General features: G+C 56.3%; 8 protein-coding genes across 8 annotated transcripts; 4 read left to right on the top strand and 4 right to left on the bottom strand.

Annotated features, from left to right (window-relative positions):
• Window positions 1-6: 6 nt before the first annotated feature.
• On the top strand, window positions 7-603 carry BU26DRAFT_566664 (uncharacterized protein; the record flags this gene model as incomplete). Its single annotated transcript, XM_033833557.1, has 1 exon — window positions 7-603. One exon carries the CDS (start codon window positions 7-9, stop codon window positions 601-603), a length of 597 nt encoding a protein of 198 aa, XP_033682720.1.
• BU26DRAFT_487416 (UPF0187-domain-containing protein) lies at window positions 509-2,261 on the top strand. The gene is made up of 4 exons (XM_033825944.1): window positions 509-758; window positions 817-964; window positions 1,020-1,782; window positions 1,844-2,261. The coding sequence occupies exons 1-4, from the start codon at window positions 651-653 to the stop codon at window positions 2,157-2,159; spliced, it is 1,335 nt and encodes a 444-aa protein (XP_033682719.1). The 5' UTR covers window positions 509-650; the 3' UTR covers window positions 2,160-2,261.
• BU26DRAFT_352243 (SET domain-containing protein) lies at window positions 2,232-3,962 on the bottom strand. The gene is made up of 3 exons (XM_033822479.1): window positions 3,067-3,962; window positions 2,840-2,954; window positions 2,232-2,785 (listed from the first exon to the last, which is right to left on the bottom strand). Exons 1-3 carry the CDS (start codon window positions 3,799-3,801, stop codon window positions 2,304-2,306), a joined length of 1,332 nt encoding a protein of 443 aa, XP_033682718.1. The 5' UTR covers window positions 3,802-3,962; the 3' UTR covers window positions 2,232-2,303.
• Window positions 3,963-5,202: 1,240 nt separating this feature from the next.
• On the bottom strand, window positions 5,203-5,867 carry BU26DRAFT_532218 (endoribonuclease L-PSP; the record flags this gene model as incomplete). The annotated part of the gene is made up of 3 exons (XM_033831083.1): window positions 5,203-5,373; window positions 5,438-5,598; window positions 5,825-5,867. 3 exons carry the CDS (start codon window positions 5,865-5,867, stop codon window positions 5,203-5,205), a joined length of 375 nt encoding a protein of 124 aa, XP_033682717.1.
• Window positions 5,868-6,511: 644 nt separating this feature from the next.
• On the bottom strand, window positions 6,512-7,309 carry BU26DRAFT_566660 (adenine phosphoribosyltransferase; the record flags this gene model as incomplete). The annotated part of the gene is made up of 2 exons (XM_033833556.1): window positions 6,512-6,660; window positions 6,727-7,309. The coding sequence occupies 2 exons, from the start codon at window positions 7,307-7,309 to the stop codon at window positions 6,512-6,514; spliced, it is 732 nt and encodes a 243-aa protein (XP_033682716.1).
• Window positions 7,310-8,943: 1,634 nt separating this feature from the next.
• Window positions 8,944-11,167, bottom strand: BU26DRAFT_430367 (phosphoribosylformylglycinamidine cyclo-ligase-like protein; the record flags this gene model as incomplete). The annotated part of the gene is made up of 2 exons (XM_033823877.1): window positions 8,944-10,523; window positions 10,615-11,167. 2 exons carry the CDS (start codon window positions 11,165-11,167, stop codon window positions 8,944-8,946), a joined length of 2,133 nt encoding a protein of 710 aa, XP_033682715.1.
• Window positions 11,168-11,635: 468 nt separating this feature from the next.
• On the top strand, window positions 11,636-14,599 carry BU26DRAFT_352409 (P-loop containing nucleoside triphosphate hydrolase protein). Its single transcript, XM_033822480.1, has one exon. The coding sequence runs from the start codon at window positions 12,056-12,058 to the stop codon at window positions 14,189-14,191; it is 2,136 nt and encodes a 711-aa protein (XP_033682714.1). The 5' UTR covers window positions 11,636-12,055; the 3' UTR covers window positions 14,192-14,599.
• Window positions 14,600-14,719: 120 nt separating this feature from the next.
• Window positions 14,720-16,971, top strand: BU26DRAFT_460064 (uncharacterized protein). Its single transcript, XM_033825022.1, has 2 exons — window positions 14,720-15,125; window positions 15,201-16,971. The coding sequence occupies exons 1-2, from the start codon at window positions 14,961-14,963 to the stop codon at window positions 16,881-16,883; spliced, it is 1,848 nt and encodes a 615-aa protein (XP_033682713.1). The 5' UTR covers window positions 14,720-14,960; the 3' UTR covers window positions 16,884-16,971.
• The last annotated feature ends 21 nt before the right edge of the window (window positions 16,972-16,992 follow it).

Here is a 16,992-nt window from a genome sequence, read left to right as displayed (position 1 = left end):
ACCAGGATGCTGGCTCTCACGGTGTGGAATTCTCCGGATAGAACGACGTGCGCAACAGCTACTCTGGAGGTCTTCGTGAGTGCGTACAATGGACGAGCCAAACTTTCTTACTTGTACAGCGAGCCCTTAGAATTCCCTACCGCAAGAGTCTGGGTGAGAAATAGGGAAGCGCTGGCGAATCAGGATGCGAAACGAAACGAGCTCGTCAATCCGAAACGCAAACTTTCCACCTCGTCTCAAGAGCTAATCGCAGCCTTCCATTCCCCAAATTTCCAAGGTTCCGCTCTCCAGTATGAAAATATACGATCGTCACAGGGTTTAACCTTCAATCACGACGCGCCAGCGCATCGCTCGCTCGCCTCGCCTCCCGCCTACGCGCTCGAAATGACTGCCAAGTCGGCCCGCATCTCAATTCAGCTCGCCGTTCGCTACGAAACAAGGCACGATTGGATTCGCCTGCCGAGTGCAGCTGTCAAAGTTCAAATCAAGGTTCTGAGTCGCGCAACGCCTGCCAAAGAATCAAAGACGACCCGGGGGGCCCAGAACGTCATGGGCCAGGGGCACGCGACTTATGATATAACTGTGGTAGACCCTGTTTTTTGATACCTTCGCACAGAAATCGAAACCGAGAGCTTGCTGCGTCGAAGACAATGGCTGAGAAAACGTCCCCGGCAACGAGCGATTCGAATGGCGCGAAGACGCCCGCGCCGCAATTGAAGAGGACCAAGTCTGACGACACGGATCTCGATGATTACTTCGTAAGAGAAGCGCCGTGCTCTGTAGAGTAGCTACAGAACACCGCTGATGTCGATCTAGGTTGGACCACGAGATCTCGACCATCATTCGAAATGGCCAATCTTCCTTCGCCTCCACGGGAGTATCACGCCCGAAATGATTCTGCCGCTACTCTTCGTGGGCGGATGGGCAACCGCGATAACGTGCATATCGAAGTTCGTCCACAATCGTGAGTCCCCACGGCTCCACCAATCCCAATAGTCATACTTACCACCCTCTCCCAGTCGGCATCAACCAGCTCCTCCTCACAGTCCTCGGTTTCGTCGTCGGTCTGGCTCTTAGTTTCCGCAGCTCCACGGCATACGAGCGCTACAACGAAGGGCGCAAGTACTGGGCGCAATTAACGCTTGCCTCGCAGAACCTTGCGCGCTTGATCTGGATCCACGCGGACGAGCGTCACACGGATCCCGAAGTGGGCAAGAAGGACCTGCTCTCGAAAATCAGCTGCTTGAACCTCATCGTGGCATTCTCCCTCGCGTTGAAGCACAAGCTGCGATTCGAGCCATACACGCACTACGACGACATAGTGCACATGGTCGGACACCTTAGCACCTACGCAAAGGTCGCAGACAAGCCAGACGAGAGCAAGAAGCCCAATATCTTCAAGACAGCAGGCCAATTCCTCGGCCTTCCGATGGCGGCGTCGAATCCTCGGAAGCTCATCAAGCGCGCCAAAGTACCGTTGGGAAATCTCCCCCTGGAGATCCTCAACCACCTATCCTCATATATGAAAATGGTGTACGACAACGGCACGCTCAAGGTCTCTATCTACCAAACACAGTCCCTCAACGCCCTCACTACCATGAACGACGTCCTCACCGGCACAGACCGTATCCTCAACACGCCGCTTCCCATCGCATACAGCATTGCAATTGGCCAGATTACCTGGGTCTACATCCTGCTCCTGCCCTTCCAGCTCTTCAAGTCCCTCGGCTGGGTGACAATCCCAGCTTCCGTTTTCGCCGCCTACATTATCCTAGGAATCGCGTAAGTCCTACCTGTTTTAGAGTTTCCCCCCAGATCTGTTCCTAGGTACTAACAGCTTCAGGCTTATCGGCCGCGAGATCGAGAACCCCTTCGGCGACGACGTCAACGATCTCCCACTCGACGCCTTCTGCGACCAGATCCGCAAGGACATCGACATCATCATGAGCCGCCCTGCACCAGCTACCGATGAGTTCGTGCTGAGCGATGAGAACGAGCTGCTGTATCCGCTGAGTCACCTGGGAAGCAAGTCATGGGCGGACAAGTCCGTGGAGGAGATCAGAGAGGCCCTGGGTCAGAAGCCCAAGATTCATTACCCGAGGACGGAAAGCGAAGAGGTGAGGAAGGTTAAGGAAACAACGGCGGAGGCTGCAGTTTGAGATATTCCGAACGAGGCTCTTTGGCTCGGCGCTTCGATATCCAGATATCCTCTGCGCGTCTTTAGTGGGTAAATATTCCTGTACTTGCACGCCAGTAACTCCAATTGTTCTATTCCCACTGTCAACCCCCTTACTTCCACCTCATCACACCTCTTCATCCTCAGCCTCCTGCACATACGTCCCCCTCACCTCCCTCATCCCATCCCCCACCATCTCCAAAAAGTTCTCAATATCCAACTCCACCCGCTGCCTATCGACATCATGCCCCAAAAACCCCATATCAGCGAGCAAATCGAAACTCATCCTCCCATAATGCTCCGCCTTCTCGCGCTCCCCGATCAACAAATACAGCTTCGCCAGCAGCGCATACTCGTCTGTAAGCAAGTGCTCGAGCCCCTCGTCCTTTATGATCTCGATAGCTTCGTGCGTGAGGTCGATCGCCTCGGTGGGCTTCCCCGCTTGCCAGAACTCGATGATTTTCGTCTCGGCTTGTGCGATCAGGGAGCGCCGGACGTCGGATGCGGTTTTCTCTTGCGTGGGGAGAGAGCAGAGCGCGCAGGTGCAGGTGAAGCCCCAGCGCTTGAGTGCGTCGTGGCGCCTCGGATAGGGCTGCCCGAGTGTTACGTCTGTGGGGTGTTAGCCGAGTAGGTTGCAAGGAAAGGGAAGGGAAGAAGAGGTACAGGATATGCTTATTTCTTCCCCGGGCTCGATGTCCCGGTAGGCTTTTACGGCCATGGAGATGCCCGCGCGGGAGAACAGGACGAAGGCGTTGGGATGACAGGCGTGGTTGATGCGCTGGCACACGTTCAACAGTTAGTAAGCTCTCTTCTCTACTCGCTCGCTCGCCCTTCTTCCACTCTCGCCCGCATTTCAGTTAGAAGCGTGCTTCTGCACTGCGAAAACTCACCGAAACAAGCGGATACAGCGCCCGAAACTTCGTCTCCGCAATCTGGCTCCCAAACGCATTCGTCATCATGACATCCTCCTCCAGCCTGCCCAGCAGCTCTTCCTCGCCCTCGTCCTCCTCCTCCTCCCTCCCATCAGCATGCTTCGCACTCAACTCCCGCACCACACCCGGCTTCCGCAGCCTCTCCACCGCCACCCGCAACAAGCTCCAATTCTCTTCCCTCGAAACCGCCCGCTCTAGACTCATATCCACCACCACGCTCGCCTGGTCCACCATAAACGTCTCAAACTTGCGAATCTTCCGCGTCGCTACAACGCCCTTGCCGCCCTTCTCCGGCACATCGACGACCTTGTATGGCGGCGCGTTGAAGTACAGTGCCTCGGCCTGCGCGGGCGTGAGGAAGTTGTCGAGCGGGTTATCGTCGAGCAGCGGGGCAGCCGCAGCGGCGATTCTGGGCGTGGTGATGATGGAGATGCCGGTGGGGCCTGTGAAGTTGGAGGTGTAGACGCAGTATTTGCGGCCGAGGGTGCTGAGGCTTGTGGAGACGGTGCAGTGCGGGTCGTGTGACCAGGGGGAGTCTGAGTCGTCTGAGGAGAAGGTTTGTTGGTCTTTGGTGTGCAGCAGGTCGTCGATGTCTAGTACGCCGACGGTTGCGGTTGCGCGTTGGAATATTGCTGTGCTGAGGAGGAGGGCTAAGGCGGTAGGCCAAACGGTGTTCCGAAGAGGAGAATACATCTTGTCGACCAAGCACTGTTTCTCAACCCACCCAAGAGTGAAGGAAGAACGAAAGAAAGAACGTAGAAGAAGCAGCAGCTACACTCCACCCTTCTTACCAAACGCCATGAAATTCCCATATCCGGCCGAAATGGTATTCCCAAAGCGACCCAAGATCTGCCCACCCGCAGCACCTGATTAGCCGGAAATTAATCGGTCCTGGTATAAGCCGCAAGCCGTAACGATCCAAGGACTTGGAATCCTGGGCATCCCAAGTTTCAGGTGCGCGATGGGCCAATAGCACTGAGCAAACTGCCGTAAGAGAGCCTCGTAAGGCTCGTCGCCTAGAAGAGCGGCCTACGATCAGCCTCTTGGTGTGGAGACGTTACCTCTGCGCATGTATATACGTATATACTCAAGACAGCGCCGTGGCTGTGCAGATTAATGGTTATTGTATAAGCCGGAGTTTCGGGGGAGAAGAGGAGCGTTTGAGGCGTCCCGTGCAGCGTTGCCATTGAAAGCCGGGTCTTGACTTGGGAGGTGACAAGAGCCGCAAAGTAGGCTGAGGAGCGCCAGGCTAAGGTCAGCATATACATGTAATGTACATCGCTCTGCATCTTACCTTGGAAATCGACTTACACTCTGGGCAAGAATGAAATGCGCACGACTCCATTAGAGACGAGTTTTAGGACGACCACGGAAAAGTACCAAAACCTATTCGAAATCACTGCCCCCATGAAGAAGGATGAGTGTGGATTGTTAGGAGTCTTGCCCAGCGTCGCCGTTTGAGTAGATGCATGTCCGCATGGCCGGCTTTCCAAGCCGCAGCGGACCGTGGCCGAGCAACTGCAGTCCAGCATCAGCACCTATCCCATAAGGGATCAAGTCGACTACCTGCTCATCCCACTTCAAAGATTCGGAAGAGGCTCCTCTTTCTCCGCCACCGAGGCCTGCGCTTGCACTATAGTCAGAACGATCCTCTGGAAGAAGAAGGCATTGCGAGGAGAATCCCAGACCGGAGCATCTCTCGGATTCCCCGGATTCCCCAATACCGCACAGACGTCAGAAGGCCGCTCGGAATCTAGCATATTGCCGAGCGATATTGTTTCATACCTGGCACGCAGTGAGTGGGGCGTAGCGAACGCCATGCGATGAATAAGCTGTGAAGAAGAGCGACAGAGAGCGGGAGGAACAGAATCTCACACAAAGGTCTGAATTTCTTGCCGTCCAAGGATGCTGCTTAAACCAGTGACTCCAAAGTCCAGGCGCTGTGCCGAAAGACCTTCGACAACTGTGGTTGCAGATGCCGACTTTATCGCTAACACTTTTGGGTCCCTCTAGTTTATTTCCGTACCATGTATCCAAGTGGCTTCGTCCCCAGTCGCCTCTTAACCTGCTAACGTATCAACTCCGCTCACGCCATTACAGCTTCGCACTCGTACCGGTAAACACAATGCATTCAATCTCCACCGGGACACCCTTCGGCAGCTGCTTGACCGCGACGCAGCTCCGGGCCGGCTTGTGGGCGAAGTACTTCTCGTAGACGCCGTTCATCTCGCCGAAGTTGGCCATGTCGTCGAGGAAGACGTTGACCTGTCCCGAGCGTCCGTTGTCAGCCTCTGAGGTCAAATAGCTGGCAAAAAGGGAGCTAGTATACCTTCACAACGCGGGTGATATCTGTTCCAGCCTCTGTGAGGATCGCGATGATGTTCTCACAGCATGCCTTCGTCTTGTCCGCGATGCTCCCCTCGATCAGCTTGCCCTCCTTATCCGCGGGTATCTGGCCGGAGACGTAGATCTGGGATCCCGCTACAATGGCTTGAGTCTATATCTCGTCAGCAATGCTCAGCAGGAGTGCTCGGAAGCGAGATCGAGATCGTGGCTTTCGGCAGTATATTCGCGAGGTGGTCGACACGAGGAGCTGATGTGAGGGCAGTAGCTCGATTGAGAAGGCAGGGGAAACGCCGCGGAGGACGTACATAGGGCCCAGCGGCTGCAATTGATCAGCATCGCTCAGTCATACCAAGGAGTGAACACTACGTACGCGGACAGGCGTTGGCTGTGAAGACCTTCTTGATGTCGGACATGGTGCGGGACTGTGCGACGCTCAATCGCGCTGGCTTTCGAAATTGGGGTCGAGGAAGAGATGAGCGCAGTCGTGCGAGTCGCAGCAGCGTAAAGAGGGGAGCGCGCTGCATGTGTGGTGCTGGTCAGGCAATGCGAGGCTATCGTCGGCGCCGCTGATGACACACCGTTCCGAATCGGCAGCACTGAGGGGCAGGCGCATCAGGGATTCCGAGCACGGAGCGCCCGGTGCGCGACGCGACTGGTTGGCGTGATCGAAGGAGGGGCAGTCAGAAACCCATTTTTTTCGGGCGACCGCGTCGTCGCGACGGGAAGAGTGTCATCAATATAATATTGCAGACTTTGAATCCGAAACCAAAGAGCCCATTATTCCGCCCGAAACCGCCTGCCGCCGTCTATGTACCGCTGAAATCATCAATGCCGAGAACTGTGTTAACGTATTAGATGAAGGATGAGCAAAACAGATCCAAAGCAGACTAATCCATGTTGTGTGGAGTTTGATGTGAGCATTCATCCGTCAGCACAGGGTCGTGCGCGCCCGAGGTATTAAGCGGAATGAAGTGAACCAACGCCTTTCCATGCAAGCTGCTTCTATGGGGTACTGGGAAATGAATTGTGGTGTGTCGATTGAGTCCAAGGGACCCTGTTACTTTTCCTGGCTCGAGAGGAGGGTGTAGACGGGCGCGTCGAGCTTTGCGCGCCCTTGCAGAAAGTCGAGTTCGAGCATGAAGACGTAGCCGAGTAGGACGCCGCCGAGCTGCTTCACGAGAGAGCCTGCTGCTGCCGCGGAGCCGCCTGTACTGGGTCAGCAATATGTTCCAAAGGTCGTGATTCGTGATTCGTGACGTGGGAGGTGCTCACCAGTCGCAATGATGTCGTCCACCACGAGCACCTTCTGGCCCTGCTTGACGCCGTCGCTCTGCATCTGGAAGAAGTCCTCGCCATATTCCTTCTGGTACCCCGCCGTCTGGCAAGGCCCGGGGAGCTTGCCCTTCTTCCGCACCGGCACGAAGGCAGCCCCAAGCCGCAGCGCCAGGCTGGGGCCAAAGAGGAAGCCGCGAGCCTCGAGGCCCACAATGACGTCCGGCTTCTGGTATGCCTGGGAGACGTGCAGCTCGAGAGCGCGCAGCAGGTGCTCGTGCAGGGCGGGGTCGGCGAAGATGGGCAGGATGTCCTCGAACAGAATGCCCGGCGACGGGAAGTCCGGGAACTGGCGCAGGGCGCGCTTGAGCTCTATCTTAAGACGGGCGAGTTCGGCGGTGGAGGAGGTACCGGCGGCGGAGAGTCTTCTTTTGGCGGCATTGGACTCGAGCGTGGGGTCGGGCTTGTGGGCGGGCGGGTGGTCTGCCGTGGCGGCGGCTTCGACGGGCGGCGAGGTGGCGGCGGAGGAGCTGGTGTTGTTGGGCGAGGGCTCGATGGGGTTGGCGGGGAGGAGGGAGGACATGGTGGAGAAGAAGAAGGAGAAAGGGAGCAGAAGGCAGCAAGGCGGCCGGCGGCGGCGTAAGAAAATCGGACGCGCCTTGACCGCAAACAAAAAAGAGTCTGGAAAACGGTCCGGCGGGCTGGGGTGCTGGTGGGCGAATAGTAGGGATCCGATCCGTGGCTATATTACGGGTCTGCTAGCCGGTACAAGACACTGGGTCCCAGCTGGCCCATACTGATCATTGATGCATCCACCACGACAGCATCCTCCTCTCTGATCCGCGCCGCGAAGAACAAGCACCGCGAGCTGGGAGTACCTCCGCATACTTAATCCATCATTCGTGCCACCTCAACCTCCGCCACCGCGCCCGCCCCGCCAGCGCACTCTCCCGCACTCTCCTCCTCTACTCTATCAACCGGCGCACGGCCCCCACCGGCTCACTCAGGGCTCTGTGCGCGCATACATACTCTGAAGCATTCAAAGAAGCGCATTTGTGGGACTCCGCGACGCCGATAGGGCACGCTGTGGCTTATCTGCCGCAGGCATAGTCGACGGCTCAAGAGGGCAGCTCGCCAGCAGCTGAGGCCTGCGCGTCGCGATTCGCTTCTGCCTACACACCACCACGCCTCTACTGCTTGACATGTGGATATCGCATCCCAACAAAAGCTGATATTGCTCACGGCGGCGCGCTCCCAGTTTCACGCCTCCAATTCGCTGCGGTGCCAATATATGATTAATGATATTGGACCTCCTGTGCGGGTCTCGTACGCGGGCGCAATCGGTGAGTCCTACATGCGGGTGAATCACCGGCGGGATGTCGTTACTCACACCACAGGCGAGGCGAGCGTGCCGGCCTGGCCTGGCCTTCTCGAAGGGCGGGAGACGGACCTTGGCCTTGCATTACAGCTTGATATGAGATAAACACCCCGATCCCAGCCCAGCTGTGCTTCCGCGTCAGAGCTCACTACTCACTACTCCACAAAAAGCACGCCACTCTGCAGCAACGCCATGCAGCCACAAAGGGTGCACACAACTGGCAACCCACGCCGTCCGGCGCCAGGCAGCGACAAGGCTTGGTTACTTCAGCGGAGCCCTCCTGGCGCGCCCGTCATGATGTGTGCATTCTGCGTACAGAGCACCCTTGTCGAATAGAGTATCCTTTAGCGTCGTGCATGAAGCAGACGGGCCGATCGCTGTGACTGCTGGCTATCCGCTAAGAGGGAGGCTCAAAACGGCGATCCCGAAGGCCTCTACACTAATAATAAGGCAGGGAACCTGAGTATCGAGCTGCGAATCATCCCACCCGACGTATACCCAGGTGGTACTGCAGCTTAGTCCGATGCAGCTAATCTGACCCAAATGCGCTGGATCTGAATTGACCTTTGACACCGCAACACATCGTCGCCGCCTGCACGCCATATTCGTAGGAACCGCAGCCTTGGTTCACAGCATCTGAAAGACCACGTCAAAGGTGGCCGACACCTCCGCACTCCGTCCATGGTTGAGCTGGCATACTGACCAGCCATCAAAGTCTCCACCGTCTCCACTGAGACTGCCACACCCGCCGGTTGCTTCAAGGGCACCCGCGGACGTGCAACAGCAAGCCTGAAGCCCTTCAAAGCATTAACAGCAACTGACAAGACCCCATCCATACTTCACCTCCAGACGTCCATGTTGCGCACCGTGCAGTCCCTGGCCGTCTTCCTAACAAGCGATCCGACTCTGTAAACCTTCTCGCCGTGTTCCTGGAGTATTTCGGTGGCCATCCGCACCTTCTCTTCGCTCACAACCAAGACCATGCCGAGACCGGTATTGAATGTTCGGCAGAACTCCGAATCCTCGAGCCGACCGGCTTGCTTTAGCCACTCGAAGACCGGCGGGACGGGCCATGTCGACGCATCAAGCTCGGCAGCAAGGGTCTCCGGCAACATACGAGGGATATTTTCCAGAAGGCCCCCACCCGTAATATGAGCCATGCCCTTGAGAAGCCCTTTGCGTACTGCAGCAAGCAGCGGCTTGACGTAGATACGCGTCGGTGTGAGCAGACTGGCGCCAATCGTCTCGCTGGCACTCCAAGGCGCGGCGTCATGGAACGAAAGGCCCCTCTTCTCAATGATCTTGCGGACAAGGGAGAAACCATTGGAGTGAACCCCGCTCGAAGCAAGGCCCAGAAGTACGTCTCCCTCTTGCATGGCTGCAGTGTCGGGCAGTATAGTCGCACCCTTCTCGATGGCGCCGATGGCAGCGCCTCCCGCATCATACTCGCCCTCCTTGTAAAGACCTGGCATCTCAGCTGTCTCGCCACCTACGAGCGCGGCACCAGACTGTCGGCAGCCATTCGCTACCCCTTCAACGAACTTGACGGTGTTTTCGACATTGAGCTTGCTGCAGGCGTAGTAATCGAGGAACATCAGCGGCTCGGCGCCCTGTACTACGAGGTCGTTAACGTTCATGGCGACTAAGTCGATGCCAACAGTGTCGTGCTTGCCCATCTCGAACGCAATCTTGACTTTCGTCCCAATGCCGTCAATCGCCCCTACTAATATCGGTGGCTCTGTATAGCCCGCCGCTGCCAAGTCGAGCATACCGCCAAATCCACCAATCTGGCCGTCAGCTCCAGGACGCCGTGTGCTTGCTGTCAATGCCTTGATGCCCTTCACGAGGACGTTCCCAGCGTCGATACTGACACCAGCGGAGGCGTACGTCAGCGACTCTTCCAGCTGCAGAGAGGACGTAGCTGGCCAGACAACTGTTGTCCCTTCCTCGGCAAGCTCCAACAGCTTCCAGTCGCATGTAATCCCTTCCTTGTGAAATTGCTGCAAGAGGTGATTGGCTATCGAGTCGAAATTGTTAGTGGCGAGTGCTAAAATAGTAGGGCCAGCGCCAGATAAGCAGATTCCTAGGAGGCCTGGATGCGACTGAGGAGTGACAGACTGCAGGATCTCGGTGAGCCCTGGAATCAGTCCTCGACGGTATGGCTGGTGGAGCTTATCTTGCATGGCAGTATAAATCATGCCAGGATCCGGCGGTGACTGTCCAAGAGCAGTTGTCAGAACTGCCAAACGCTGCATGTTGAATATGGCATCCTTCCGTGAGTAACTTTGAGGCAGCACCTCCCTAGCTTTTGCGGTAGACACCTCAAATTGAGGTATGACGCAAATGCACTTGATCTGAGGTGACCACTTGAACTTGGTATAGTGACCGATGTCCCGTGGAGGCTCCGGAGGGCGGAGGCCTGCCGTACATTAGCATAAGCCGCCGAAGGCCTCCAGGCTCAGTTTTCAGACGGCCGAGCATATCATAGCACCATGTGCGTCTCGACGTACCAGTGTCAATGCCTCCGGCAGGTTCTGGTAGCACCTCGCTGAGCGGGATCTCAAGGCGCTCGGTGTCCTCGGCAGAAAGCTCGTTCAAGTACGTGCCCACGAAGCCGCCGTACAAGGCCGCCGCCACATTATCCGGGTGTCGCTCCTCCATCAGACAGTAATCCAGCATTCTCGCCTTGGACAGCTGCAGACTTCCTACTTCATTCGCCAAATTCACGCCAGCTACGATTGCTGCAGCCGACGATCCCAGCCCTCTGCCCAGCGGTATGGGGTTCTTGACGTGGACATGGGTCTCAGCGGGGAAGGCGCGAATGCCATGGCAGCGAAGGACGTAGACGGCGGTTCTGGTGATGAGGTTGTCTTCGGCGACGAGGGGGACGGATGCCGCATTTACGCCTTCGTAGGTTATGCGGCAATTGAGCGAGTGCGTCGAGGATTCCTGCGTCGTGACCGTGAGCTGCACTTCCAGGTAGAGGTTGAGCGCCAGGCCAATGACGTCGAATCCGGGGCCAATGTTCGCCGACGAGCAGGGGACTCTGATAACGGTGGCCATATTGGCATTGGGGAGTGCGCGCGAGGTTTCGTCGGCGGGGAAGCGTGAGGGATAAAAAGTCTGGCGGACGTGACTCCAGAGCCCGGAAGGCCAAAAAAGCACCCACGTCAGGTGGGGCGCAAACGCCGACGCCGATATCGCGGGGCAGCGCACGGCCACAGCTGCCTCCTCCTATCGAACCCCTGTGAGCACCAGAAACCTCGCAATGCGTTTGACGACCGCTCTTCTAAGCGGATACGATAGGACAAGGTACAATTGCGGTTATTGCACTTATTGCACTGATCCGTTTGGCCCTTGACTGCAGTCGCTTAGGCCACCATCGAGCTCACCGGTTGCCTGCATCTCCTCTACTAGCGGAGGCCGCTCGTCTATCCCGTCCCAATCGGGCGGCTGATGCCTGGTGAAAGTGCAGCTTTGAGTGCAAACACCATGAGATGAGCGAGGTCGTACTGATCAGGAGGGTGATACTTCGCCCTTCTACCCTCGCCACAAGGGCTCACCGCCACGCGCTTCGCTCCACGACCGCATCAGCACGGGCGTAGTGCAACACCACTCGTCCACTCACAGCTGCAGGAAAATACGGTGCGCACCAGGCTGCGAATACACGTGCGGATGCCTCAAAGGTAGAATTCGCCCCATGTCATGCGCATAGCCAACTGTTCCCACTTGTTGACTCTAGCGTCGAATCACGCACCGGTAAAAGGTAACAGGCAACAAGGCTGTGAAGTGCCTACATAAACGTCCCTGAAGGCCTCGCGGAGTCACTTTCTTTTCGTCCCACTAACTTTGTTTGTGATCCGGGCGCACAGAGCTCAGTCTCACGCCCAGCTATTGCCCCCTCACCACATTTGCCGCTGAGTTTGATTCCCCAAGCAATCCCAACAAAAGATGCCTTCAAGAATCCGATCTGATTCTACCTCGTCCGCCTCGTCGTCCGAGGACGAGCAGGCGCCCATCACCAATGGCGCAAAAGTGGCCAATGGCACCACGAACGGCGTGAGCAAAGATGATGACAAGTCCGACGAGTCGGAGGAGCCGGAGGAGCACATTGACCCCGGAATGAAGAGCGGCTTCAAGAACTTCTACTCCGGCAAGGAAGACAAGAAAGGCCGATACCAATGGCAAGAAAAGATCCCCGAGGACATCGGAAACCCGACGGAGAACGATAAGACGGCGAAGTGGGCTCTGCTCGTCCGGAACGTCAAGGTTTACAATGACCCCCAGAAGGTGCTGGCCATCCATTCCATCGTCGTTCAAAGCCCGCTGCTCAAGAAACTGCTCGCCGGCGTCCTGAAGGGCTACCCTGGCATTGCGGTCGGCCTAAACCGCCTGGAGCTGTCGGGCAAGTTCGAGCCTCTGATCCACCGATGGGCGGAGCTCCAAGCGGCTATCGCCAAGCTTGGTGATGAGACCGAAGATGAACGGATGACGAAGGAGCATGCCAATCTTCTTCAAGATATCCTGGTGAAGGAGTTTAAGAGTCTCATCGATACGTCGCAGGATATGAAGAGCAAGCGTGTCATCACGTATGAACTCCTTTGGACGCTATTCCAACCCGGTATCGCCGTCTTCTCACGACAGGATGGTCAAGAAATGGCGATGACGCTTGAGGACACAAGATACGGCCAAGACTGCAAAGGCAACCCCTGCTTCTGGATCACGTGCAAATATGTCGATTGGGATGGCACTAAGTTTGGCACCAGCAAGCTCAACCTGTCCATCTACGAATACAAAGGCACACGCCACATTTCGCAGCTGCGAGCGTTCCCGCTCGAATACCACCCTGATGCGAAGGCACTCAAGGCTCGCCTGATTGAACGAGGCGCCAAGGCAGAGGCTCTCGCTGGCCCGAACTATAGGGCATATCACGGCATCGGCTGGCGACATGGCGCGTTTGGCACGAAGGACAAGTACAATGTTAAAGGGCGAATTGTGATCGACACTTACGGCTGGAATCGCTTTAATCCGAGTTACGCTATCTTCGTCGCGCCCCTCACTCAGAAAGAGCCCACACAAGAGTCGCACGAAGACGGTGAGGAGAGTGACGGCGAGGAAGAGTGCGACGGTGGTTACGATGCCGACGACAGCGGGATGCCCATGGATGGCCATTTCGCAGACGAGGAAGACGCTGCACGACGCCTACCCCTGACGGCTGAACAGAAGCTTATCTGCACGCCCCTTCTCCGTGGATACAGCTTGAAGAGCAAGCTCTGGTTGAACTTCTTCGTCAACTCGGTCAAGGAGATTGAGTGGCAGAAGGATGCATTCGATCGACTGGTGTTGCCCAAGAACCAAAAGGAGCTTATTCTCGGCTTCACCGAGTCTCAACGAAAATACCGCGAAACCTTTGATGACGTTATTGAAGGTAAAGGACGAGGCATGATTGTACTTTTGTGTGGTCCGCCGGGAGTTGGAAAGACGCTCACTGCCGAATCGGTCGCCGAGGAGATGAAGGTGCCCCTGTTCATGATGAGTGCAGGAGACCTTGGCCTTGATCCGCGCAAAGTAGAGACGAAACTTCAAGACATCCTTGAGATGTGCACGCGCTGGCAAAGTGTCCTGCTATTAGACGAGGCAGATGTCTTCCTCGAGCAGAGGTCGCTGCATGAGCTGGAGAGAAACAAGCTCGTATCGATCTTCCTCCGGGTGTTGGAGTACTTTGAAGGCACCATGTTCCTCACCACCAACCGCGTTCAGACATTCGATCCGGCCTTCCAGTCGCGTATCCATATCTCATTGGACTACCAAGAACTGTCCATTAAATCTCGCCGGACCGTGTGGAAGAACTTCCTCGACTCGTCACCCCAGGACCATTCGATTACTAAGCAAGAGCTGGAAGAGCTTGCGCGCATGAATATGAACGGTCGACAGATCAAGAATATCCTCAAGATCGCCCGGTTGCTTGCCTCACGGAAGGACGCCAAGCTGAGCCACGATCACATCATTACTACTCTTGAAGTGACTCAGCACCTTCACAACGAGACGCAGTTTTCGGAGCGAACGAGGGGGAGTCTCTACGGCTAAGTGGTTCCAAGCGTTTGAGGAGGTCCGAGTTGAGCCTGGGCAACCTCTTCAGCACGGCGGGCAGATCGTCTCCATTCCAGGGTGATGGGGGTACATGTGCTGAGCGCTGTGGACTCTGCCAGCATGGACAATGTTCTCACGAGACTGTGGGAATGTGATACGTCTGGAATACGACTTGGAGACAGAAGGAGGCCACTCCGGTCAGAGTTAGTGGGCCGAGCGGAACGACATGTGGTCGCACAGCACATGCACAACGTTGGTGTAGGATCGCCAGAGTTACCTTTCGTTACCCATTCAACTCTTGATTCTTCAATTTTCATCATTGGGGATGCATGTTTCTTCCTCTTTTGTATTTAGCTAATTCCCATAGATCCTGATCAAGGGCATATCTTCCAACTGTCGTGAGATGGGCGCAACCGGCCACCGATCACGTGACGTTCGCTTGGCTATAGGTACTGTGCTAGGAGACTACTTGAACTATGCTGCCTGCTGAAGTTGCAAACCTCGAATGCTCTGTCGCGCAAAGCCCATGGCTCCAACCATTTACCACCGCACAATCTTGGCCACGATAACCGTTCGCCTCGACGGTTGGCTGCGGCTATGGCGATCTTCCGCGTTCTGTACCCCGCCGAGGTTGCAATTAACGTCTTCCAAGATTACGACCCTTGCATCCTGTACCTGGCATCCTTCGCCATAGCGTCGCTATCTATTCGGGCTATTCTGGGGTGTGCGATCGGATAAATAACGCCGTACCTGCGTCTCCCTCAACATGCATTCGTTCCTTTTCTACCTCTTCCCGCTATCGTCGGCCGTCATGATTGTCGCGCTAATCCTGCAGGTATTGCTGGGTTTTGGCGGACGCGTGAGGAGTGAGCCGCCGTTTAATAATCCCCCGGGCGTGGATATCTGGTGTGGGAAGGCGTACCGAGCGACAGTACGTACGCATTTCCAAGCTTCGCGGAACCGCGGTCTACATCTACATCAAACGACCACAACTAACCCTTATCAGAACTCATCCTTCGATCCCGGCGGCTGGCTCGACCCACCCAGCCCGGCTGATCCAACACAGCTAAAGCTCGACTTGCGCGTCTACTCGCGCTACAGCTACTATCTCAGCACCGAAAAGACAGCGACTCTCATCGTCGACTCTCCCGTCTCTTCTCTCCGCGGGACGCCGTACAAGAATGAAACATTCGACCCGGAAACGAGTCCAAACACGAAAATTCCATTCACGGAGCTGCAATTATATGTAAGAGATAGCGCCGCAACCAGCAAGCCGCTCGTGAACTGGTTAAGGGTTCCTGTAAATGCGAGCGGCTATGAGGTGGAAGTCAGTCTGGAGGGCTTGAAGAGCAATGGAACTACTCATTTGACGGTCATGGGAAACTCGCCGGACGCCATCCAGACCTTCCAGTCCATGTCCGAGATCACGACCCTACCCGCTCGGAATGACACCGGCAGCACGGCGCGCATCGACCGCCTCTACGGCGGCATTTCCGTCTCATCCTCCCTCACAAACAACACCTGGAAACCCATCTTCCCCTACTCCTTCTACACGTCCTGGGACTGGATATCCTCCACCATCAACAACTCCTCCGCCACCAAGAACCTCACCACCTTCCGACAGCTCGGCTACAACATCATCCACATCGTCCCGCCAGGCGGCACTCACCCCTTCGACCACACAATCTTCGACCAGTTCCTCAACATCTGCGACGCCCTCGAACTCTACATAATGTACGACATGCGCCACACCTACCAAAACAACACCTCCATCGCCACCCAACTCGCACCCCTACAGCCCCATCCCAGCCTGCTCCTCTACTACACGGCCGACGAGCCCGACGGTTGGTGCGACCCGCTCGACGCCACATCCACCGCCTACAACGCCATCCGCGCCATCGACCAGTACCACCCCATCAGCCTCGTCCTCAACTGCGCAAACTTCTACTTCCGCGAATACACCGCCGGCGCAGACATCATCCTCGAAGACACGTACCCCCTCATCCTCTCCTCTACATTCTCCCCCGTCTACAACACCCCCTGCAACGCCACCTACGGCGACTGTGGCTGCGACAACTGCCACGTCGCCGACCCCGCTTACCCGGCGTACGTGCACAACGCGTTTCTCGACATCCTCGACCGCACCGAGAATATGTACGCGTATCAGGAGTGGATCGGGAACGTGTATAGGAAGCCCGTGTGGGGCGTTCCGCAGGGCTTCTTTGACGCAAACAGCTTCTGGAGCAGGTGGCCGACGCGAGAAGAGGAGGCTGTGATGGGCCTGCTGCGCGTTAACCATGGCGCGAAGGGCATCGTGGCGTGGATCTATCCGACGAGCGCGGAGGTGGAGAGCGTTACTTCGGAGCTGGCGACTGTCATTGGAGCGCAGGATGTTACAGCCTTTTTGCTTGGTGCGGAGAGGATGCCGCTGGAGACAAGCGGGGGGGATGGATTGATTGATGCAGCTGCGTGGGTGAGCGGCGCTGAGATTCTTGTCATCGCTGTGTATCAGGGAAGTGCGGCGGTGAATGGTACGGCGGAGATTAAGATGCCGAAGGCGGTTGAAAATGTGGAACCGCTTTGGGGGAGTGGCGGATGGATGATTAGTGCAGAGGGGGAATCTCTAGTTAAGGTTGAACTTGAAGGGTTGGATGCAAGTATTATGAAGGCGAAGGCCGTGGGCACGTAAAGAGGCTGGCTGCCTTTTGGGGCGATATTGGTTACCTGTGCGGTCTGTATATATCCTATGAAAGATTTGTCATCGCATTGGTTGAAATACATCTAAAAATATCCTTTTT

This window comes from Trematosphaeria pertusa (genome assembly GCF_010094035.1).
Source record: "Trematosphaeria pertusa strain CBS 122368 unplaced genomic scaffold BU26scaffold_9, whole genome shotgun sequence".
In the NCBI taxonomy this organism is placed as follows: Eukaryota; Fungi; Ascomycota; class Dothideomycetes; order Pleosporales; family Trematosphaeriaceae; genus Trematosphaeria; species Trematosphaeria pertusa.
This window is presented reverse-complemented; position numbering and strand designations above follow the sequence as displayed.